The sequence below is a fragment of the Vicugna pacos genome, chromosome 8, assembly GCF_048564905.1.
Source record: "Vicugna pacos chromosome 8, VicPac4, whole genome shotgun sequence".
NCBI lineage: Eukaryota > Metazoa > Chordata > Mammalia > Artiodactyla > Camelidae > Vicugna > Vicugna pacos.
In genome coordinates, this window is record NC_132994.1 from 72,424,929 (window position 1) to 72,445,005 (window position 20,077).

At 41.0% G+C, this 20,077-nt stretch overlaps 1 protein-coding gene and 1 pseudogene across 4 annotated transcripts in view; one reads left to right on the plus strand and one right to left on the minus strand.

Annotated features, from left to right (window-relative positions):
- PLG (plasminogen) overlaps nucleotides 1-20,077 on the minus strand; it is a 41,771-nt gene that overhangs the window by 20,034 nt on the left and 1,660 nt on the right. For 3 of the 4 annotated variants that reach the window (XM_072966347.1, XM_072966345.1, XM_031679902.2), the window contains exons 2-10: nucleotides 16,601-16,736; nucleotides 15,086-15,192; nucleotides 10,505-10,619; nucleotides 8,973-9,112; nucleotides 7,485-7,605; nucleotides 5,879-5,997; nucleotides 4,552-4,714; nucleotides 3,575-3,720; nucleotides 6-165 (exon numbers count right to left, since the gene is read on the minus strand). In XM_072966347.1, coding sequence (XP_072822448.1) covers nucleotides 6-165; nucleotides 3,575-3,720; nucleotides 4,552-4,714; nucleotides 5,879-5,997; nucleotides 7,485-7,605; nucleotides 8,973-9,112; nucleotides 10,505-10,619; nucleotides 15,086-15,192; nucleotides 16,601-16,736 — 1,207 coding nt within the window. Of the gene's footprint in view, nucleotides 1-5; nucleotides 166-3,309; nucleotides 3,316-3,574; nucleotides 3,721-4,551; nucleotides 4,715-5,878; nucleotides 5,998-7,484; nucleotides 7,606-8,972; nucleotides 9,113-10,504; nucleotides 10,620-15,085; nucleotides 15,193-16,600; nucleotides 16,737-20,077 lie in introns of all 4 variants that reach the window. The other variant, XM_072966346.1, reaches the window with a different exon arrangement.
- On the plus strand, nucleotides 11,118-12,676 carry LOC116281653 (ubiquitin-conjugating enzyme E2 E1 pseudogene; annotated as a pseudogene).

Consider the following 20,077-nt stretch of genomic DNA (forward strand, 5'->3'; position numbering starts at 1 on the left):
CATACGCATTTGGGTAGTTTTCTGGGGTCTTCTGATGCCGGTGCGGTGTCATAGATGACCAGGACTGACACTTCCTCCCTGTGAGAGTGGTGGATGATGTGCCCCGGTAGCTCTGCCCGTCTCCATTGTAGCAGTCCTGGACCACCGGGGTTTGTTCGGGTGGTACTGAAATTGAAATAGAAGAAATCAGTGCACAATGACTAGAACCGAGGAATGTGTGAAATAATTCACGACACAAATAGAAGAGTCATCTCTGGAACTAACACTGTACTCTTTTACATGTTGGCAGGCAGGTGGACATGCAAAGAAAACAGTAGATCTATAACATTCTAAAATGTCAATGCCCTAACTTTTTGGTAACTATTTAATTAAGAACACAGATAAAAATAAGCCAGGAAGAGTGCTTATAATTGGAAGTTGCGGTCATGTGAAAGCTCTCTTTTATGGCTCTTCACTGAGTATTCATGAGAACAACTAGGCAGGCCTCCAGAGAGAGACACACTCATTGGTGTGGGCTGCAGGTGGTGACTGGTTGCCAGCGAGGAATACATGAAAACCTTGTGCATCTCCCCCAGACTCTCCTTATGCAAAGCCAAAACCTTAAGCAGAAGTCCGTTGCTTCTCAGGGAGGGATAGAGGCAGAAAGCCCGTTACCCTGGTGGGGGTGCAGGAAGTCCTCTTGTTCCAGGATACTTCACCAACACAAAGTGGGGGTCTGCTGCTCTCCTACCCAAGACTCCCCACAGATACAAGCTAGGGTTTAGCTCCATGGGAAAAAGGGGCAAGAGTACTGAGAAGTGTTACCTTCAAAGCCCAGGTGCATAGAGTCTGTCTAAGGCTGAGGGTGGACCAGGAAGATAGAAAATGCCTACCTCCACTAAAAGTTTGGCACTGGGTATCAAGAAATAGTCGTCCATCACTAGGGTTAGGTTAAAAGCATGGAGCAACGCTCTCTGTGGCACAGGCATGCAGTGATTGCTAAAAACTGAGGAGGGATTGAGAATACTGAGGGAACTCTTCCACACTCCAGACCCTTCTCTAAGTACAAGATAACTACACCCTGCCACCGGGGGGTTTGAAACCACTTACAATAAAGCAGCAACAACAGAACCCAAATTCAGTTCATCTGCTAACTGTGTTGATTCAATTACCCACATAACATACTGATAAAAGAAGGACGCCCATTTCAAAGTGTAACTAATATTTACTTTAGTATCTATTGTTCTTCTACAACTATGTCCGGCATTTGAAAAGAAATTACAAGAAATACCAAAAAAAGCCATGGAAAAAAAGCCACTGCTGAGTGATGAACAATTAACAGACTCAGAATCAGCCAGACTGAGATGTGGAGACTATCAGACTGTGATGGCAAGATGACTATGATTAATACACTAAAGAGTTTTATTTATAGTCGTGTAATGGTGAACAGTATGCATGGATAGATGAAGAATTTCAGCAGAGATGGGAACTGTAAAAAAAAAAAAGAATAAAATGCAAATGCTAAAAATAAAAACCACATTATCAGAGGTGAAAAGTTCCTTCAATGGGCTGATCAGAGAACTAAACAGAACTGAGGAAAGAATCAGTGAACTTGAAAATAAGTTAATAGATGCTATCCAAACTGACACACAAAGAGAGAAAAAGAGTGGGGAAGAAAAGTGAAACTAGCATATGGGGTGTGAGGCAATGTGAAACGGTCTAACACTTGGGCAGTCGGGGCCCCTCAAAAAGAAAGTGGACAGACAGAGAGAGAGAAAGAGAAGAGAAAGAAGTATTTGAGCAGTAATGGCTGATAATTTTACAAAAGTAATGAACATCAATAATCACCAACACAAGAAGCTCAGAGAACTTCAAGCAGGAAAAATACCATAAATAAATAAGCAACAAACAGATAGACTCACCTAGATGCACCATAATCAAACTGCTGAAAACCAAAGAAAGTCTTAAAGGCAGCCAGAGAAAAAAGAAATATTAAGTACAGAGAAACACAAATAAGATTTCCAGTCAGACACTATTCAGAACAGAAGATAATGGAATAACTTCTTGAAAGTGGTAAAAGAGGGAAAAAATTGTCCACCCAGAATTCTATACCCAACAAAAATTCTTTTTTAAAACTGAAGGTAACATAATGATTCTTTCTAACATGCAAAAGCTGAAAGACTTCATCACTGACAGACTTGTACTATGAAAAATATTAAAAGTTAAGTTTTTAACAGGAGGAATAAGACAGCAGATGGGAACTGGAGAATCTACAAAAAAGAAGTGAAGCACAGCAGAAATGGTGGAACTAAATAAATAAATGTAAATATAAAAGATATTTTTGTTTATAATTGCTTTAAAATATGACTGTTCAGGGCAAAAACAGTGTCAATTTAGTGTGAGATATATAACATAATGGAAGTAAACTCTTCGAGAACAATAGGGCAATGTTATAAGGTTCCTATATTATGCCTCAAGTAAAATAATATCATTTGTAGGTGGAATGTGATAAGTTAAAGATGTATATGTAAACTTTTTTTAAATACTAAAATCAGTGCTGATAGAAGACAATCAAAAATAATTAATGCAAAGGCAGAAAAACATGGGGAAAAGAGACAAAATTCAAATAGAACAAGTAGAAATAAGTTGATGGTAGATTTGAATCCAACTATATTAATAGTAGATTTGAATCTAACTATATTAACAATTACATTAAGTGCAGATGGTCTAAACATCTCAATTAAAAGGCTGAGAAAAAAGATATCATACAAACACTAGTGAAAATCAAGAAGCAAGGAACGTATTAACATCAGCAAAAGTAGACTTTAGAACAAGGAATATTTCCAGAGACAAGGAGGAACATTTACCTAATGATAAAGGGTTCATTTCTTCAGGAAGGCTTAATAATGCTAAGCATATCTGTGCCTGACAAAGAGCTCCAGAACATACAAAACAAACATAAAACCGAAAAGAAATAGATGAGTACTAAATAGATGAAAAGCTAATGCTGCAGATGTCACCGTTCATCTCTCAGTAATTGGTAGAACAGGAGATTGAGCATCATCAAGCATTCAGAAGAGCTAAATACTAATGAACTTGACCTAATCGGCTTTTATAGACCACTCTACCCGGCAACAGCAGGAGCCAGATTCTTTTCCAGAGCACATGGAATGAAGCATTAACTACTATATGTAAATTGGATAAAAACCCCAAATCTCTTCTGTATAGCACAGGGAACTACATTCAATAATGTAGTAACCTATAATGTAGTAACCTCTAATGAAAGAGAATATGAAAACAAATATATATATGTATACGTATGACTGAAACATGAAGCTGTGCACCAGAAATTGACATGTTGTAACTGACTATATACTTCAATTAAAAAAAAAAGAGCATACAAAATGTTCACCAAGAAGACCATATTCTGAACCATAATACAAGCCTCAACAAATTTAAAATAAATGAAATCATGTTCTCTGACAACAGCACAATCAAACTATAAACAAAGCTGCTGCGTACTGTGATTCTGCTGGAGTAGAAAAACCCAGGCAGCATTGGGAGCCCGCAGTAAGCTCCCGCTGCCCTTTCTTACCCGGGGCATCCAGGTGCTCTGTGGATACCGGGGAGGACCCGCAGGGTGGTATATTGCAGTGTTCCCACCTCACTTCCTTGTTGGTTGTGTAGCACCAGGGACTCGTCTCTCCGTCAGGGTTACGGCAGTAGTTTTCATCCAGGTTTCTGAAAAAGCAGTGACTGTGCGTTAGCCTTTCCAGACAGGCTAAAGGAACAACACAGTGCACACTTGCTTGTTAGTGGTGACGTTGGATGTGTGTCCAGCTACTTCTCTAGAATTACACAAAACAGAATGACGGATGGACACTTAAGCAGAGCAGAACTCCCGAGAACTACAGTACAGTTGCTTCTCTTGGATAAATGATTAAAATATATTCCTTGATTGTGTAGAATGAAGCAAAATAGGTCCTTTGCTATGTGTTGGGCACGGTGATAAATGCTGAAAACACAATGGGTATTGTTTTACACTGTTCTTGCCTCAAAAAAGTATATATTATAGCCCTGAAATTTAAGTGTCACAGTCCTGGAATTTAACTGTTCTCGAACTTTACATTTAGTGCAAATGCTAAAACATATTGCTGAAACCCACTCTGAGTTACTGATTTAGTAGATCTAGAATAGGGTCCAAGAATTTGCGTTTCTAACAAATTCTTGATGATGCCTTTGAGAACTAATGTAATACAAAAATCAGTGCTAAGTTTCACTTCCCTTGTGTGTGACTTGACCAGTTTTCAAGCCCAAATAGTTTATTTTTTAAAAATTTCTTTTGGGGGAGGTAATTATGTTTTTATTTATTTACTTACTTTTAATGGAGGTACGGGGAATTGAACCCAGGACCTTGCACGTGCTGAGCACACAAACTACCGCTGAGCTCCATCTCCCACCCAAGCCCAGATACTTTAAACCTAGGTTCCCATAGTCACTAAAACTAAAGTCAAGTCAGTAGGATTTCACTTTCCATCCAGCTGACAGGGAATGAAACCAGAGCAGACTCACTTGCAGGGGAAGTTTTCTGGGGTCCTGTTGTGCTTATGGGGGGACTGCTCACTCCAGCGTTGACAGGTATGCCCAGATACAGTGACGGCCACCAACCCTCGATAGTTCTCACCTCTTCCCTTCAGACACTGGTATGTTGGCCCAGAAGGTGGTGGGGGTGTTGCTTAAATGGGGAAAATACATTATAATGAATATTTTCTTTAAATAAAAAAATCTACAGATGGATGTTTTGGGGGGATGGATGCAGGGAGCATCAGTCTATCTTCTTTTCTGCTCATCCTCTTAGAATCTGGCTTTTGAAAGTTGTTTGTCATTTTTCAGAAGTGAACGTGGCAGAATTGATGTTTACAAGCCCATCTTATGAGGAACTCCTCCCAGGTCAAGCCCCGTGGAGTAGAATAAGAAATACTCTCTTATTTCTCTACTCTCAGTCCATCACATGTGGTGAGGATCAGCAGGTGTCACATCCCACCTCAAATCTTCACATATACCAACCATCCAACATCCTTTGTGAAGAATAAATTGTTCATTAAGTAAACATAACTGAATGGCACCCAGTATTCCACAAACCCAAGCAACAAAGAGAGTCCATGGGGAAAAGGAAAACAGTGTCTCCAAGGAAAAGCGTGTGCAGCCAGAAATCAAGAAGGTCTTAAGGAAAGAAGATGACAGAAAGAGGACTGGTGCTCCTCAAGAAGAGTACTGAGGCAGCTCAGCAGCCCGGAGGGTGGCCGTCGGAGCAAAGAGCGGGCAGCCAGCCTCATGGCCCGCCAAGTCTTTCTGACAGTCTCAGAGGTCTTTGTTCAGTCCTTGCTTCAAATTCTCACAGAAAAAAAATATAATAAAATTGTTTCTTCCAAGTCATTCCTACTAGGACTGCCATTCCATCGTCTCCTCCTAACTTCTCTTCTCCTGCTGTTCCCTCACAAGTTGGGCGTACTGGAAAACACGACATTCAGATACACCTCTTTGCTTACAAAGAAACAATCAGAAAGAACTTCTGGTTGGTAGTGAAATCCATGCACCAGAAGGCAGGGGTCTGATTTACCTTTAGCACTAGAGAAAAGTAGGAAGCAGAGATACCTCCCCAAAGGCTACATCCAGCTATACTCAGAGGAGGCAGAAGTCTCTGATATGGGAGGAAAAATATGTATATAAGTAGATGCTCTGGTCAATTACCTACCGTAACCAATAAATTATTTTAAAAGAGCAATCATATCCCACAAGACTTGTAGGGAACTTTTTCAGCACCGCACTCACGCACAGCACTCTTGATTCCAAGAGAACAAGTGACGATCCCTGAGGACTAAGCATGAGCCATACTTACTACATCTTGGGATGTTACAGTATTCCCAGCGTTTGTTGGGATCCGTGGTGAAGCACCATGGACGGGGCTCTCCATCAGGGTTGCGACAGTAATTCATCTTCAAATTCTTGTTTGGAAATCTGAATGTGCAAGAAGATTTTTAACAGCACTGAACATTTACATTCATGGTTGAGAATCATACCGAATGAGCAAATATTGAGCACCTGCTCTATGCTAGGCACAGGCAGTCAGCCAAGGAGGTGGCTGGATGAAGGCTATCCAAAAAAGTGATGACAATCTCACAAGAAAGATTAGCCAAGTATTCTAAGAACTGTGTTTCTAAGAGTTTACACGTGCAAAAATTATGGAACAGGACCAACTTTATCACTTTAGCCATCTGGAAAATTGATGTAAGCCAATGCCAGTAATTCAACTGCAAATAATATCAATTTTTAAAACACAAAGTGCTCACCGGCTAGAGACAGTCATCTAGTAAGCAGTAAAGCCTGGAAGTCAGCGTCATCATAGTTTAAAGGAATGGTCCTTCTGGTCTACCAGGTTCTGGTCCTGCTATCTTCTAAGTTTGTAGAAACTGAGAGGGATAAGCTATGCTCCTGCAAGCACCAGGCCAGTGAGCCCCCCTCAGCAGGGAGCGGTGGCTACAACTGTGAAATGCACACTACACCTTGTGCCCCTCTGAGCGAACTGCACGTCTCTTCCTGAGACTATAAATGCTTAGTCAGGATGGACAGAGAAGCTAGCAGTGGCTTAAGCCATCCCCTTCTTCCAGTTTCCTGAAAGTAAACTTAACTCAGTTCTGGGACTTGAGGCTTTTTCTGTATTTCTTCTTTGGAATACAGTAGGGAAAGGAAAAGAGCAAAAACTGTGTTTTACAGAGCTATTTGGAACGGGAGGGACAGAAATGCAGTGGAGCTGTTTTCCACATTGAAGTCTGCGACTTAGTCTCATTTCTTATAGGTTTTTCTAAGCCTTGTTATAACCCTACAGTTGTCATGGAATGAAGAAAAAGACCAGAAGCAGCTACAGAGAGGGAGGTGTTTTACAGTACAATTAATGTGAAATAGAAGACTCTAAAAATTACCGTTACTTTCCAGGTCAGGGACTCTGTTACAAACTCATGATCCCCCTTTGAGAATCTAGTGAAAGTTAGGAATCCCCAGAGAAATGCACTGATATAAATACACATAAGCTGTTGAGGGATTCACAAAATACTAAAGCCCGTCCATGGATTGTTAGGAAGCCTTGAACCTCATCAATCTGAAGGAAGAGGAAAGGAATACAAAGATGAGGGAAATATTTGGAAAATACACAAGCAAGGTGTGTCTGTATTTCTTGAATTTTAATTCACATACGAATCAGTCAGGAATTGGGTTATAATGCAAATTCAGAATCAGAGGGTCTGAAAGTCTGCATTTCTAACAAACTCTCAGATAGTATCACTCTTCCGTGGACCACATTTTGAGTAGTAAGAATGCATACTTCATTTGCAGTCACGTGGGAAGATGCGAACTTTAAAATTCAAAAACATAGGTATGGTCACTTGCTGAGGAATGCTGAAATAACTAAAGAACATTTAATTAGCCATGGTGCTCCCAGTGAGACGTACTTGGCAGGGATGTATCCATGAGCATGTGGGCTCTGAGAGTTCCAGAACTGGCAAACAAGTCCAGACATGGTCTTGGAAATTTTACCCTCATAATTTTCTCCGCTGCAATGCATACATTCATCTGGATGGAGAAAAAAGGAAGACAGAAACTGAAATGAATTCACTACAAATGTCTCAAATCCCTTTGTCACTTGGTAATCTGTACTTCCCAAAAATCACTTGGCAACAAAGACTTAATTTTCTAACACAGTCTAAAATGTCATTCTTTTTCTCAAATGGTAAAATTTTGGTCCATATCTTCTCAAGTCATGACCAAATCCAGAAACTCTGTAATGCTATATCCTCAAACTGGGATGCGTGGCCCTGGGTGGGTGGTTTCGGGGGCTGGACGAGAAGGTTGCACATAACCTCAGAAGTCTGTAAGTCCTCTACTAGAATGTTTTAATATTTGGGGTTTTCGTTTCAATAATGATATTTAAAAATCATTGAAATTATTCTGATTGTAGGGATGACTGCTAAATAAGTTGACACTCTCTCAGGATTTTAGTGCTGGTTTTTGCGTGTTGGTGATCTCACCGAGAACAATATTCACCTGCAATGACAGTGTTTCTCTTTTTGTATTACTGAGAAGCATGACGGATTGATTTTCTCACCCTCACATCACTTAAAATCTGAAACTTCGATTTGGAATTCTTGAAATAACATAGTGCAGCAGAGTACTATAAGACTTTAACTTTTATGCGATAATAAGGAAGACAGAAGCAAACTTGGTACGAAAATGATAGTTTCATGTCAATTAAGGGCCCAGTGACCTCATAACATAGTGTACAAATAAACGATCCCTATGGTTGAAACAGACCAAGCGATGGGGGCGCTGAGCTGTCACACGGTACGTACATGGTACGTGTCACACGGTGGTTGCACAAACCCCACCTTCCTCCCTTCCCCTCTTGCATCAGTAAATGTAGCAGGAACTATGAAATGAAGAACATTTTTCAATAGTGTGTTTTACATTTTTTAGCATTGACTTTTGAGGTGCTCCATTTAATTGATTGGTCTATTCAAATAATAGATTGCTGACTTAAAAACTGGTTCCCGCTTGGTTTCAAGGAAACAGCAAAATCTACCATGTTAAATAAATATTGCATATTTGAATTTTGTTGATTTTGTAGTCTTATTTTAACAATTTAGTAGCAAATATGTTTTCAGCTTTATACTGTGTCAGAGCTTTAAGCATAAGAAGTTTGTATCTAAAGTTTATATCTGGCTTCATATTTGCACATGTTGAAGTACATTTTAATAAAAATAATTCAGGCCAATAATGGAAACTGTGGCAAAATCAGTCCTTTCCAAGACGTCATACATTACTCGATTTTGTCACATATGGCACTGATTGATTATTAATATTCCTGGAGGGAATCGATTTACAGCGAATTACTCCGCAGACAAAGAGCAGACAGGAAAACATTTTCTAGAGCTGTGCCCAACCTTCGCACTCGGGGATGTTGCAGTAGTCGAATCTAGTGTTGGGGTCTGTGGTGTAGCACCAGGGCCCCTTCTCATCATTGTCTGGGTTTCTGCAGTAGTTCTCCTCCAGGCCTGCTTGAGGTAACTTTTCAGGTGAATAGCTGTGGAGGATGGAAAAGAATCACTTTGATTATATTTTTAAAGTCAGCATGTTATCAGCAAGGCAGAATAAAATGCCCTCTCTTTCCCATCTGTCATCCAAATGCGTCTCGGCTACAACATTTGTGTTGTCTAAAGTTCAGTTTCTCTAGTGATAAGCGAGTTTCAGAGGAGTAGCTAATATTACCATTATCACTGTGTGGACAGTCAAGTCTTAGAAGTTGAGCCATTGTTTTTATGCACAAGCCCTCAAAAGCCTGCCATGTTCACGATGCATTCCAAACACCTGCTTTTGTCAGGCACCCTCCTTTCCGTAAAAATAACGGAAGTTCTCCATTTTGTCTGTGTGAACGCTGCACGAGGCATTATGCTAAAATCTGTCCATACATTCTCTGACTTAGTCCTAATAAAAACCCCTATCAGGAAAGTGCTATTATAAACTCCATTTTACAGATGAGAAAACAGAGGCCCAGCAATGTAAAACAAGTCAAATCTTGCCTAAGCTTGAGCCACTCATAAGTAGCATCTCAAGAGTCTAAAGTCAGATCTGCCTGACTCCAAACTCCGTGTCCTCTCTGAGCTGCATCCAGAGTGAATGGGAGTGGGAGGCTGGAGTTAGGCTCATTTTCAGAGGTGAGTTGCAGATCAAAAGCCCAAGACTCAGAATCTAAAATGGCAGATTTGATTTTGGGTTCTTCTTGGTCCCTGTTCTTGGTAGACTTGGTCCTCTCAGGACCTCAGTCTCCACATCCGTTAGGACAGGAATGGCCTAGATTATCTCTAAGGCCCTGAACAATCCATGATTTGGCCACTGGCTTAATCGTTTAACCTCGACGAGCCCTCATATGAGAACTGCCCACCTCATCGGGATACTTAAAGGCCATCTGTTTGGGGGTTGTCGGGGGAGGGTAAAAGACAACAACAGTGGTAACACTGTTAATGAAAACTTAGCGCCACCTAAGACCATACCGGGCAAAGCACCAAGAGAATGACACTAAAGTGAATAATAGGCAAGTTGCAAGAGAATCTGTTTTTCATTTATATTTTATTTACTCCTCTGTTCTACACTGTTGAGGTTAACACGTACTGTGTTCTCTTTGGACTAATTCAGTTCTAAAAGGAGTCATCTTTGGTCTTTGCTCAGACTCAGCCTAGAACGCATAGACTCATTGTCCTTTTGTATGGTTCTAAGTCTTCCAGAAAAGTATATACACAAGAATGAATGGAAAGCAACCATTTTCTACTCCTATGCCATAAATAATGGAACCACTCCATGCCAGTAATCAGTAAGGTTCTCCCTGTACCTGCTAGTCGCAAATTCTGGTTTGGGTCAGAAGTAGTGGAATCATTCTAAGCATAAGGGGTGAGCACAGAAATGAGAGAGGAAGTCTTACTTGGGTATGTGCGGAGAATTGTCGCTCCATTTCTGACAGGTAACACCGCTTTTCGTTTTGGACATGGTCCCCCGGTAGTTCTTTCCATTTCCAGTCTTGCACTCCGAAAGATATACTGCAATGAATTTCAAACAGTGGTCAAACCCTTCCACAACAAAACAAACCATGAAGAAGCCCTGCACCGTTCGGACATGTTGAGAGAAAGGACTTGTAAACCAGGCAACGCCATTGCGCACTATCTAAAAAGACAGCCTTGGATAAATTTGGAGTCCGAGATTTGCAGATACTACTATATATAAAATAGACAAGCAACAAGTTTCTTCTGTATGGCACAGGGAACTATATTCAATATCTTATAGTAACCTATAATGAAAAAGAATATGAAAACGCATATATGTGTGCATATGTATGACTGAAGCATTGTGCTGTACAACAGAAATTGACACAACATTGTAAACAGACTATACTTCAATTCAAAAAAAAGTTAAAAAAATAAGACAGCCTTTTGCATCTAGGTAAGAGTTACAGTTAGCTAAGCCATTTGGGGCATGGATTCATTTCTTCAAAGCTACAGACCCTCCGTGTGCTGGGCATCACTGGGGACACTGGGGACATGTGGAGTAGAGACAGGCAGAGGCCCTGCCTCATGGAGCTTACAGTCCAGTGGAGTCAGGGGGGCTGGTTACAGGAAGTAATCAAGGACGCAGATTGTGAAAGAGAGAACCTCGTGGCGACAGGTGTAACAGGAAATAAATGGCGTCATGAGAGAGTGGATGGGAAAGGGGTGGGGGCTTCTCCACAGGGTGGCAGCAGGCTCCAGAGGTTGAAAGTTATCCAAGCCATTTCTACTTTGGGAGCGCCCAGTAGTATTTCAAATATGAAAAAGTGCTAAACAGGGCGATACAATTGTGGTCTACTTTCAATGTTTACAGTGAATGCTGTCAACCAGCCTTCACTTTAACTCACTGACTAGCCAGTGGGCCTCATCCTGTCTTTAAAATATGCTGTCAGGTGCCCGCCTGTGGCCTGGTGCTCCCTTCTACTCTGTTTCCATCGATTTGGTTATATGCTTACCAAGTCATTTATTTTTATTTCCAAAACTTTCTATATGGCTCTGTTTGATTGAAAATGATCAAAACTGAGAAATGAATACGGATAAAAAACAGCTTTTTATATACTAAGTTGAATTTTCAAGGACTTGAAAGAGTTGAACAGTTTTAAAAGCTGTTATCAAATCCACTGAGTGCAATCCACTCAGAGTTGATATGAGTTTGAAGGAAGGGGCATCATACAAATATAAAGGTACTATAGAGTCAGAGTGATGGATGGATGCCTCTAGGCCTGCTCGACTTCAAAGAGAAGGACTCTGATTATCATAGACGATTCACTGGATTGTGGTTTATGCAAGAAATGAACCAGATAACTCCTGCTGGTGGCCCCAGATTCAAAGAAAAAAAGCCTCTGCTTTACATCAAAAGGTGCCAACATAAACTTGCGTTTTCAATGAAAATATAAAAAATTTAAGGAATATTTTTATCATCTTTCATGGTTCCCCACTGAAGCCAAGTTTTTGAAGTAATTGATTGATTAACAGAATTCAGAAGGAACTAGCTGAAATAACCCTTGATCTTCCTCCTAACGGCCGACTGGGTCTACAGGAGGTAACATTTGTGACTGGAGATTGACCACACTTGGTCCACCAGGTTCTGTATATGCAGGTGGTGTGTTTTTTCTGAACACCACATTTTCACTGCTTATCCTTTTAAGCCACTAAAGGTTACTTTCCACACCAGAATCTGTCCCTGCAACATCAGCAGTCAGGGAGTCACCTGCCTGGACATCCTTAAAGACAACTGGAGTCCTGCTTTGACTTTCTCAAAGCTGTCAGTTTGTTCTCTTTTGATGGAGTGCAACCCTGTGGATCCTCTGGTTGGAAGCATAGCCACTCACTATTTGACCAAGAGAGGAGAACATCATAGGATAGCCAGACGGTGGACCAAGAGATACGCGTCATTCACATCGTTTGTATGCAGTGTGACGGAGCAGAAGGCATCTTCTCACTGCGCTGCGAATCTTTATAGCCTTTGCAATACGGACTTCTGTGTATGTGTTATACTGATTCCACTCTCTGCTTTCATCCTTTGGAGACTGGGAAGCTCTCCAAAAAGGTAAATGCTATCAAGAGTAGGACTTTGTAGCTATAGATTAGTTATTTTTAAAACGTCCACTTGCAGGGGGTGGGTTTAGCTCAGCGGTAGAGCACATGCTTAACATGCACAGGGTCCTGAGCTCAATCCCCAGTACCTCCGTTAAAACAAACAAACAAACAAACAAACAAATGCCTACTTGCAAGTCTTGCTTCTTTGGTGTATCAAAATGTATTTTGTGATGTACTAAGGATATTGGTCCTGAAGTCTACCAAATATTATAGTGCATTTCAGCCCAATTCATTATCTGTATGAAGTTATAAAAGTAGCTGGAGATGACTAAGAATTATGGTCATTTGCATTAAACCCAGATCTGTTTCTGAATATGTGGCTCATGCTGTGGTGAAAAATGTTTTACCTTTTACCTTTGTCAGTTTGTAATGAAAGGATTTCCTTTTTCCCTTTGCAGCTCAGAGAGCACCTGATGTATCACCTCAAACACAATAAACATGCTCCTGAAGGCATTTTTAAAAAAGTAATTGATAAATTATCCGGGGAAAGTATTTCTAACACAGCTACAGCAACTTCTGCTTTAAACCCAGCACTGTGTATAAAGATTGCGGACATATCTTCATTGAGATATGTTATTACGGTAGACACGTTACACTCATCAAAAATGTAAACTCAAGGAACTTTGGAGGCCAGGGTTGAAGGGAGACTTTTCAAAGGAGGTGATGCTTGAGCTGAGACTAGGGAGATGAGAAGGAGCTGGAAGAACCGAGGAGGGTCCCGGGCAGTAGGGGTGTGCGCTTGGCAGCTGGCAGAGCAGAGAGAAGCCCAGTGTAGAGCAGCTACTGAGTGAAGCGCACGAGGCAGTCTTAACGCAGCGCCCTGTAGCAAACGGTGAGTATTTGGATTTCATTCTAAGGGCACAAAGGGTTCGAAGCAGGGAAGTTACAGACCAGCCGCTGCCATGGCCCAGCCAGTGATGATGGCGGCTTAGACCCAAGTGGGGCAGTGGCCGTGGCGACAAGTGGAGAAAGGTCTGTAATCTGACACTGGCTGTTCCCAGAAAAACCCTGGCAGGTAATTTAGCGGCAGGTCAATATTCCACAGTAAGGAAACAAGCACCCAAAAATGACTGACTTTTGACTTTTTACCTCTCTTTTGTTTGTATGTACCCTCCAAAGTGTATATAACCTTTTGCTTCCTTCCGTCACCTTGAAAACAAGCCACTGTCCAACCATCCATACTGAGCCTAGCAGTCACCCCTGTGATCCTTCTGGTTAACAATTTACAAACGACTTGTTTAAATGTTAGCATTTTGCAGGGAGAATCCCACCAGCCTTTTTATTAAAAAAGAAAACGGATGGATAGTGGGGAATCTTATATCTTCCTTTATTCACTATTTGTAAGAACTAGTAACTTCAATAGATAAACTTTAGATTTAATCTGCCCTTTAGTCTCAAGAATTAGAGCTACACAGTGGACAGGAAGTGAGTAGCAGACACTCCGCTAATTAAACCTGAGAAGGTGAACCAACACGTAAATAGAATCCTTACCTAAAGAGATGCTTCTCAAAATCTTATTTAGAGTTTTGTGGGAAGACTAGAGAGAATAAGTCATCATCAAAAAATACATGAAATAGGATGTTTCTGGTTGTTTTTAACACCTGTGATACAGAATATTTGGAGAGCAAAACTGTAATCCAAATGGTCTTAATATCTAGCCAACAACAGAGAATAGGAGGTAGCTTTAAAAGCATCACACATTCACTTAAATCTTCGAACATGTTTAATGAACTTTCTCATATCTAAGAAGACATGCAATTTCCGCAGGAGTCTAGGCCACCCATGACCCTAAACAGTGAGAGATCCAGAATTTTCAAGACAACTATGGAAAAAGAACTGCAACTCTTGCATTTTCAAAAGACAACATTTCAGAATCTAAGGGAAATACAGACCATGCCTGAAAAAAAAGGGGAAACTTTTAAGAATAAAAATAAGGATATTGCCTCTATTCAAATGTTGCTGCAGACTGAAAACATCTCAGTTTTTCTATTTCTCTAGGCTTCAGACCACAGATCATGATCCCAGCAGAACAAAAATCCAACATCATGAGAAACAGACTCTCCCTCTTCTCCTTGAAAACAAAATACGATTTTGAATATCTTATTTTCTGAGTCATAGAGGTAGAAGTGACTTTGTAAATCCAATCCCATCATTTTTAAATCAAGAAAAATGAAACCTAAAAGGGGAAGTAATGCACTCAAGTTGACATAGTGGGTTAGTGGTCAAATCCTCTGACTCGAAATTCAGTTCCGTGACGCCACAGCGCTTCCATTCTCTGGTCTGATAAGTTACAGATATACAACCAGGGGAGGGGGAAAGGAAGGGGAAGAACAGGAAGAGAAAGAAGAAAACGTTGTACTCACTTCTCTTCTCAAATAAAACGACGTCTCTCATCCTGAGGATTGGGGAAGACTTGCTGTTTTCAGCCATGATCACACACTGTTGCTCTTTACTGTGATACTGGAATGCCCTGCAGAAGGGAGTCAGGAAACACAACAAATGTTTTCCTTTGTTTAAGAAAAGCAAACTTTTTAGGAGGAGGCTAATAGCTCAGCGGTAGAGTTTGTGCTTAGTATAGATGAGGTCCTGGGTTCAATCCCCAGTGCCTCCATTAAAAATAAATGAATAAATAAAAATAAGCCTAATTATCTCTCCATCAAAAAAATAAAGAAAGCAAACTTTTATTAATAAGTAAGAGACTCTAAAGACAACTATCTCTTGATGAATCTAGGAGCTCAGAGTCGTTACTTTCCATTCAATACGGCACAGTATCAATGAAGCATCATGAAAGGGTGCGTCAACATGGTAGGTATTCTTGTCTTCTGCCTTTACCTTCTCCTCCTCCAAATTTTCTTTCTGTTTCAGCTGCTTGACTCTTTCTTCACTCACTTTCTTAACAAAGTGCCAGAATATTTGCCTTGTGTTGGAAAGAAACAACCCACGGCATTGAACCCATTCCCAAGACGGTCCGCATGGACTCCTGCAACTTGCCCTTGACCACACCTCTGCATTCTACCCCCGTCACCTCACACCTCCCTGCCCCTGCACCTGGTCCTGCGTTCACGTTCAGCCTAGCGTCAGAGCCGTCCACGGCTTCCTTTCCAGCCCCATCTCCTACGTGAATCCTTTGCTTTAGCTGACTTGGTCCATCATTGTGCCTCTCACAGGTGCCTGGCCATGCTGCTCCCTCTGCCTGGAATGCCTCCTGCCTCATCAATATTTACCAAGATCTCACCCTTCACAGCCCAGCTCAGTTCCCCACTCCTCCCCAGGTTTCCCCTAGTCCACTCAGTCCCCTAGTCTAGGATTGTTCTTTCCTCGGAATCTTTCTAGAGTACATATTGATGATGTCACTTATCAATACCTCACGTTAGCTTCACAGATATTTTTTAATTTTTACATTTTATCCGGTTTCTGTGACTACACCATAAATGCAAAAGGGCAAACACTGGATTTTTGTATCTACACAAAAATCTACCATACATCCTGATATATAGCCTATCAACTGGGTCACTAGATCTGTGTTTCATTGCTCCTTAGGGTCTAGGACCCCTCCATCACATAATCCTTAATAAATATTTACTGACAATGATGTCAAAAACTAGAGTTCATAATATGAACTGATGATGTCACCTGCAAAAGTGAATAACTTCCTTTGGGGACATTTTTCTAAAGGGACATGAATGACCTTTAACAAGAAACTACATGGTTTCAGACACAAGGAGCAAATACAGATTCCAAACTCTGATCCCGTGAAACTCCTCCTTCCTCTTGAATCTCATTTTTGTTGATAAATCCACGAGCAAATTTCTCGTGATCAAAGTAATAGTGTCTCAAACAGCCAGATTTCAGCGTCAGCGCAGTGATAATGAAAATACCTGCAAATGAAGCTGGTTTCCTCTTCACACTTTCTTGCACATTCATCTACACTTCCTGCTCCCAGCTGCTTCCGGGTCAAACTAAACAGGGAAGCGCCCTGGGTATTCACATAGTCCTCCAAGGGGTCTCCAAGACCTACAAATGGAAGATAAGAATGGGACAGAGGATACATCTATCAACACCATTGTTTAATGATCACGAAGGTGTAAACAACTTGTTTTGCATCAACCGAGTAAAACTTACTGCTCTGTTGGAAGCAGAATGGGTGGCTAAGAATAAAAATGATGAGTCTGAAAATTAGCTCTAAGATAAATAACAAGGTCCTACTGTACAGCACAGGGAACTATATTCAGTACATTGTATATAATGGAAAAGAATATGAAAAGGAATATACAAACATGTATAAATGAATCAGTACGCTGTATACCAGAAATTAACACATGTAAATTGGATGTAATTCAATTAAAACAATATTTTTAAGAAAATCTGTTTCATTCATAGATCACCCTGGATTAAAAGACCAACTGGACTGATAGATTAATAGACTAGAACTGTTTGACAACTTCCACGTTGCTGGGTTAATGGGCATGAAACCTGAAACAAGAATGAATTTGATCTGGTTGCTTATAAGCACATGTTCTGACACAACAGTAAGAGACCAACAGTGGCGGTTTCCATGCTGATTTGTCCATTCCCAGGTATAAACAGAATCTGCTTTCCTTCCACCGGTATGAACTTGGGTTGTGACACTGTCACTTAAACTGATGTGATGGGCATCCTCTGAATGGTACCACCGAGGGAGACAAACTTCTGGTGAGCTGATGATGCTGAGAATGAAAAGGGCCTGAACCAGGTCTCACAACACACGGTCATTTTCACACTGAACCTAGTCCAGTGACACCGCACCAGTTCTTTAAGGGAAATCATGTTTTCCATGATGATGATGACAGATTTCTGGCATCTCTGAGGAGACTGTGAAAGGGCAGAACCTGGGACAAACCATGGTTTTGGTTTTCCTCTGAGATAAAATCTGAGGCAAAGACTCTGTCTGAAGTTTGCTCTGCCCCCTTGCAACTGCACTGGGTGGTGGAGGGGGCCTTAGCCATGTTCACAGCACAAGGCTCGGAGAGTACGCCCCGTTCCAAGGCGCCACATGCCCCTTGAGATCGCTCTGGCAGCTCTATTCCAAGCTTGGAGGTGTCGGCCTCCATCCTTCTGGGACGGAACACTAGGCATTTTCATAGGGTGAGAGGCCAAAAGAGGTTAATAAAATGGAAACAGCAGTGTTTCCTGAAGTTTATCTACATGGGATTAGGCAACCTGGTAACCTTGACCACTTTGAGGGGGGAGGTGGGGACTAAAGCCAGAGTGGGTGGCTGAAAGAGTGACTAGGACAGGCAGTGGGAGCGGCGGGGGAGGGCAGTTCTCTTCAGAAGCTTGGCTGTGAAAGGAGCGTTTCCTTGAGGGCACATGCAGTCTCAGAAGTTTCTTCAAGATGGAACCTTCTACTCAGCGATAAAAATAATGAAATAATGCCATTTGCAGCAACATAGATGGACCTGGAGATTGTCATTTTAAGTGAAATAAGCCAGAAAGAGAAAGAAAAATACCATATATCATTTATAGGCAGAATCTAAAAAAAAAAAAATGACACAAATGAACTTGTTTACAAAACAGAGACAGACTCACAGACGTGGAAAACAAACATATGGTTACCAGGGAAGGAAGGGGGTGAGAAGGGATAAATTGGGAGTTCGAGATTTGCAAATACTAACTACTATATATAAAATAGATAAACAACAAGTTTATACTGTACAGCACAAGGAACTATATTCAGTATCTTGTAGTAACCTATGGTGAAAAAGAATATGAAAACTAATGTATGCATGTTCCTATATGACTGAGGCATTGTCCTGTACACCAGAAATTGACATAATATTGTAAACTGACTGTAATTGAATTAAAATATATTTTTAAAAAAGATAAAATCTCCTAGAGTGTGTTTGGATACTGATGACAATTATCCAGGAGGAAGGCTCATGAAGGGTAAGATCCTCATTCTCAGAAAGGACGTCCCTGACCCCCTGAGCACACTCAGCCTGCACGGGGGTGACGTGTTCTCAAAGATGAAGCAAGGCCATCTTGCAGAGTCTACTCCTTCCCTATCTGCTCATCATCTTGCCTCAATTTAAGGTTCTCCAAACTGGAAGGGTGGATATTTCTACCTCTGAATAGGAAGTTGACTAATGTCATCAAACTTTAGTACCCAGAAAGCACCTTTGCATATATCAAAAGATTATGGAGAAACAGATGTTTTAGGCCCATACCCACATCTTCGCCCAGCATCTTCTCCCAATTTGAGCTCTAGTTTCCAGGAAGAGTTGTGCTTTGGTAAATTCTATAGATCAAAACGTGATTTTAAAAACAAGCATAGGAGCCTGTAAAGATTAACATTACATCTTTGGAAGAGCTCTTAGAAAGCAGAGCAGGTCAGGGGTAGAAGTGATATCAAAACAAGAACATTTCCATTTTTATCGCCCTTTAGTTAATTTATCTTTGCTTATGTGATGTTATTATGTTCCACAGCATATAGCCACTGAGACTCACCTTAGGAGCTCCAAGAAATATCCCAAAAAAGAATTTTTTTTTTCTTTTTAGTTTGGAAAGCTTTCCCTCAATATTCTCTTTCTTTAACTTCAAGGCATATGGCAATGTGGTATAATACAGTTTATTTATTGACCCAGAAATACGAAACAAATCTTTTTAGAAAGAAAAGTGCTTTTATAATCTAGGCTGAATGTAGATGTATATTGCTACCAAAGCAAGGACCCTTTTTTAATAATGTGGGGTTTGGGGGCACGGTGTAGCTCAGTGGTAGGGCATGTGCTTACCACGCACAAGGTCCTGGGTTCCATCCCTTGTACCTCCATTTAAAAAAAATAATAATAACGTGGGGTTTGGTTTCATCACTGTGGTGTGTATATGTGCACCCATGCTTGTGTGTTTGAAAGAAAAGAATTAGCAGTTTGTGAAATGTAAACCATTTATTCCCTCTCACTGAGGACAGCTGTAAAGGAAGCTTTCTCTTCCCCCTGGTCATCGCAGCGCTCTGGAAAGAGGAAACGCTTCCACGGAAAGGCAGAGTAAATGCCTTCTTTTCAAAAAGAGCTTATGAAAGACTACTTCCTCCGAAGCTGGCGAAGACGTATGTTAATCCTGCTGCCGAGAAGTTTGTTCTCACATCTGGGTGTGACCCACCGAATTAGTCCAAGTTCCAGGTCCTGCTTTCCAGAGGCTAAAATAGAGTGTGCATCTCTGAACCCCCACACTACCATTTCCCACAAAAACCTCTTCATACACTCTTCTGCTCTGTCTTTTCCTTTGATATTTCTTTGTATGTCTCCACTAAATTCAAATGTATTTGACTCTAAAGCACAGGCGGGAGGGAAATAGCCTAGGGGTAGGGTGCATGCCTA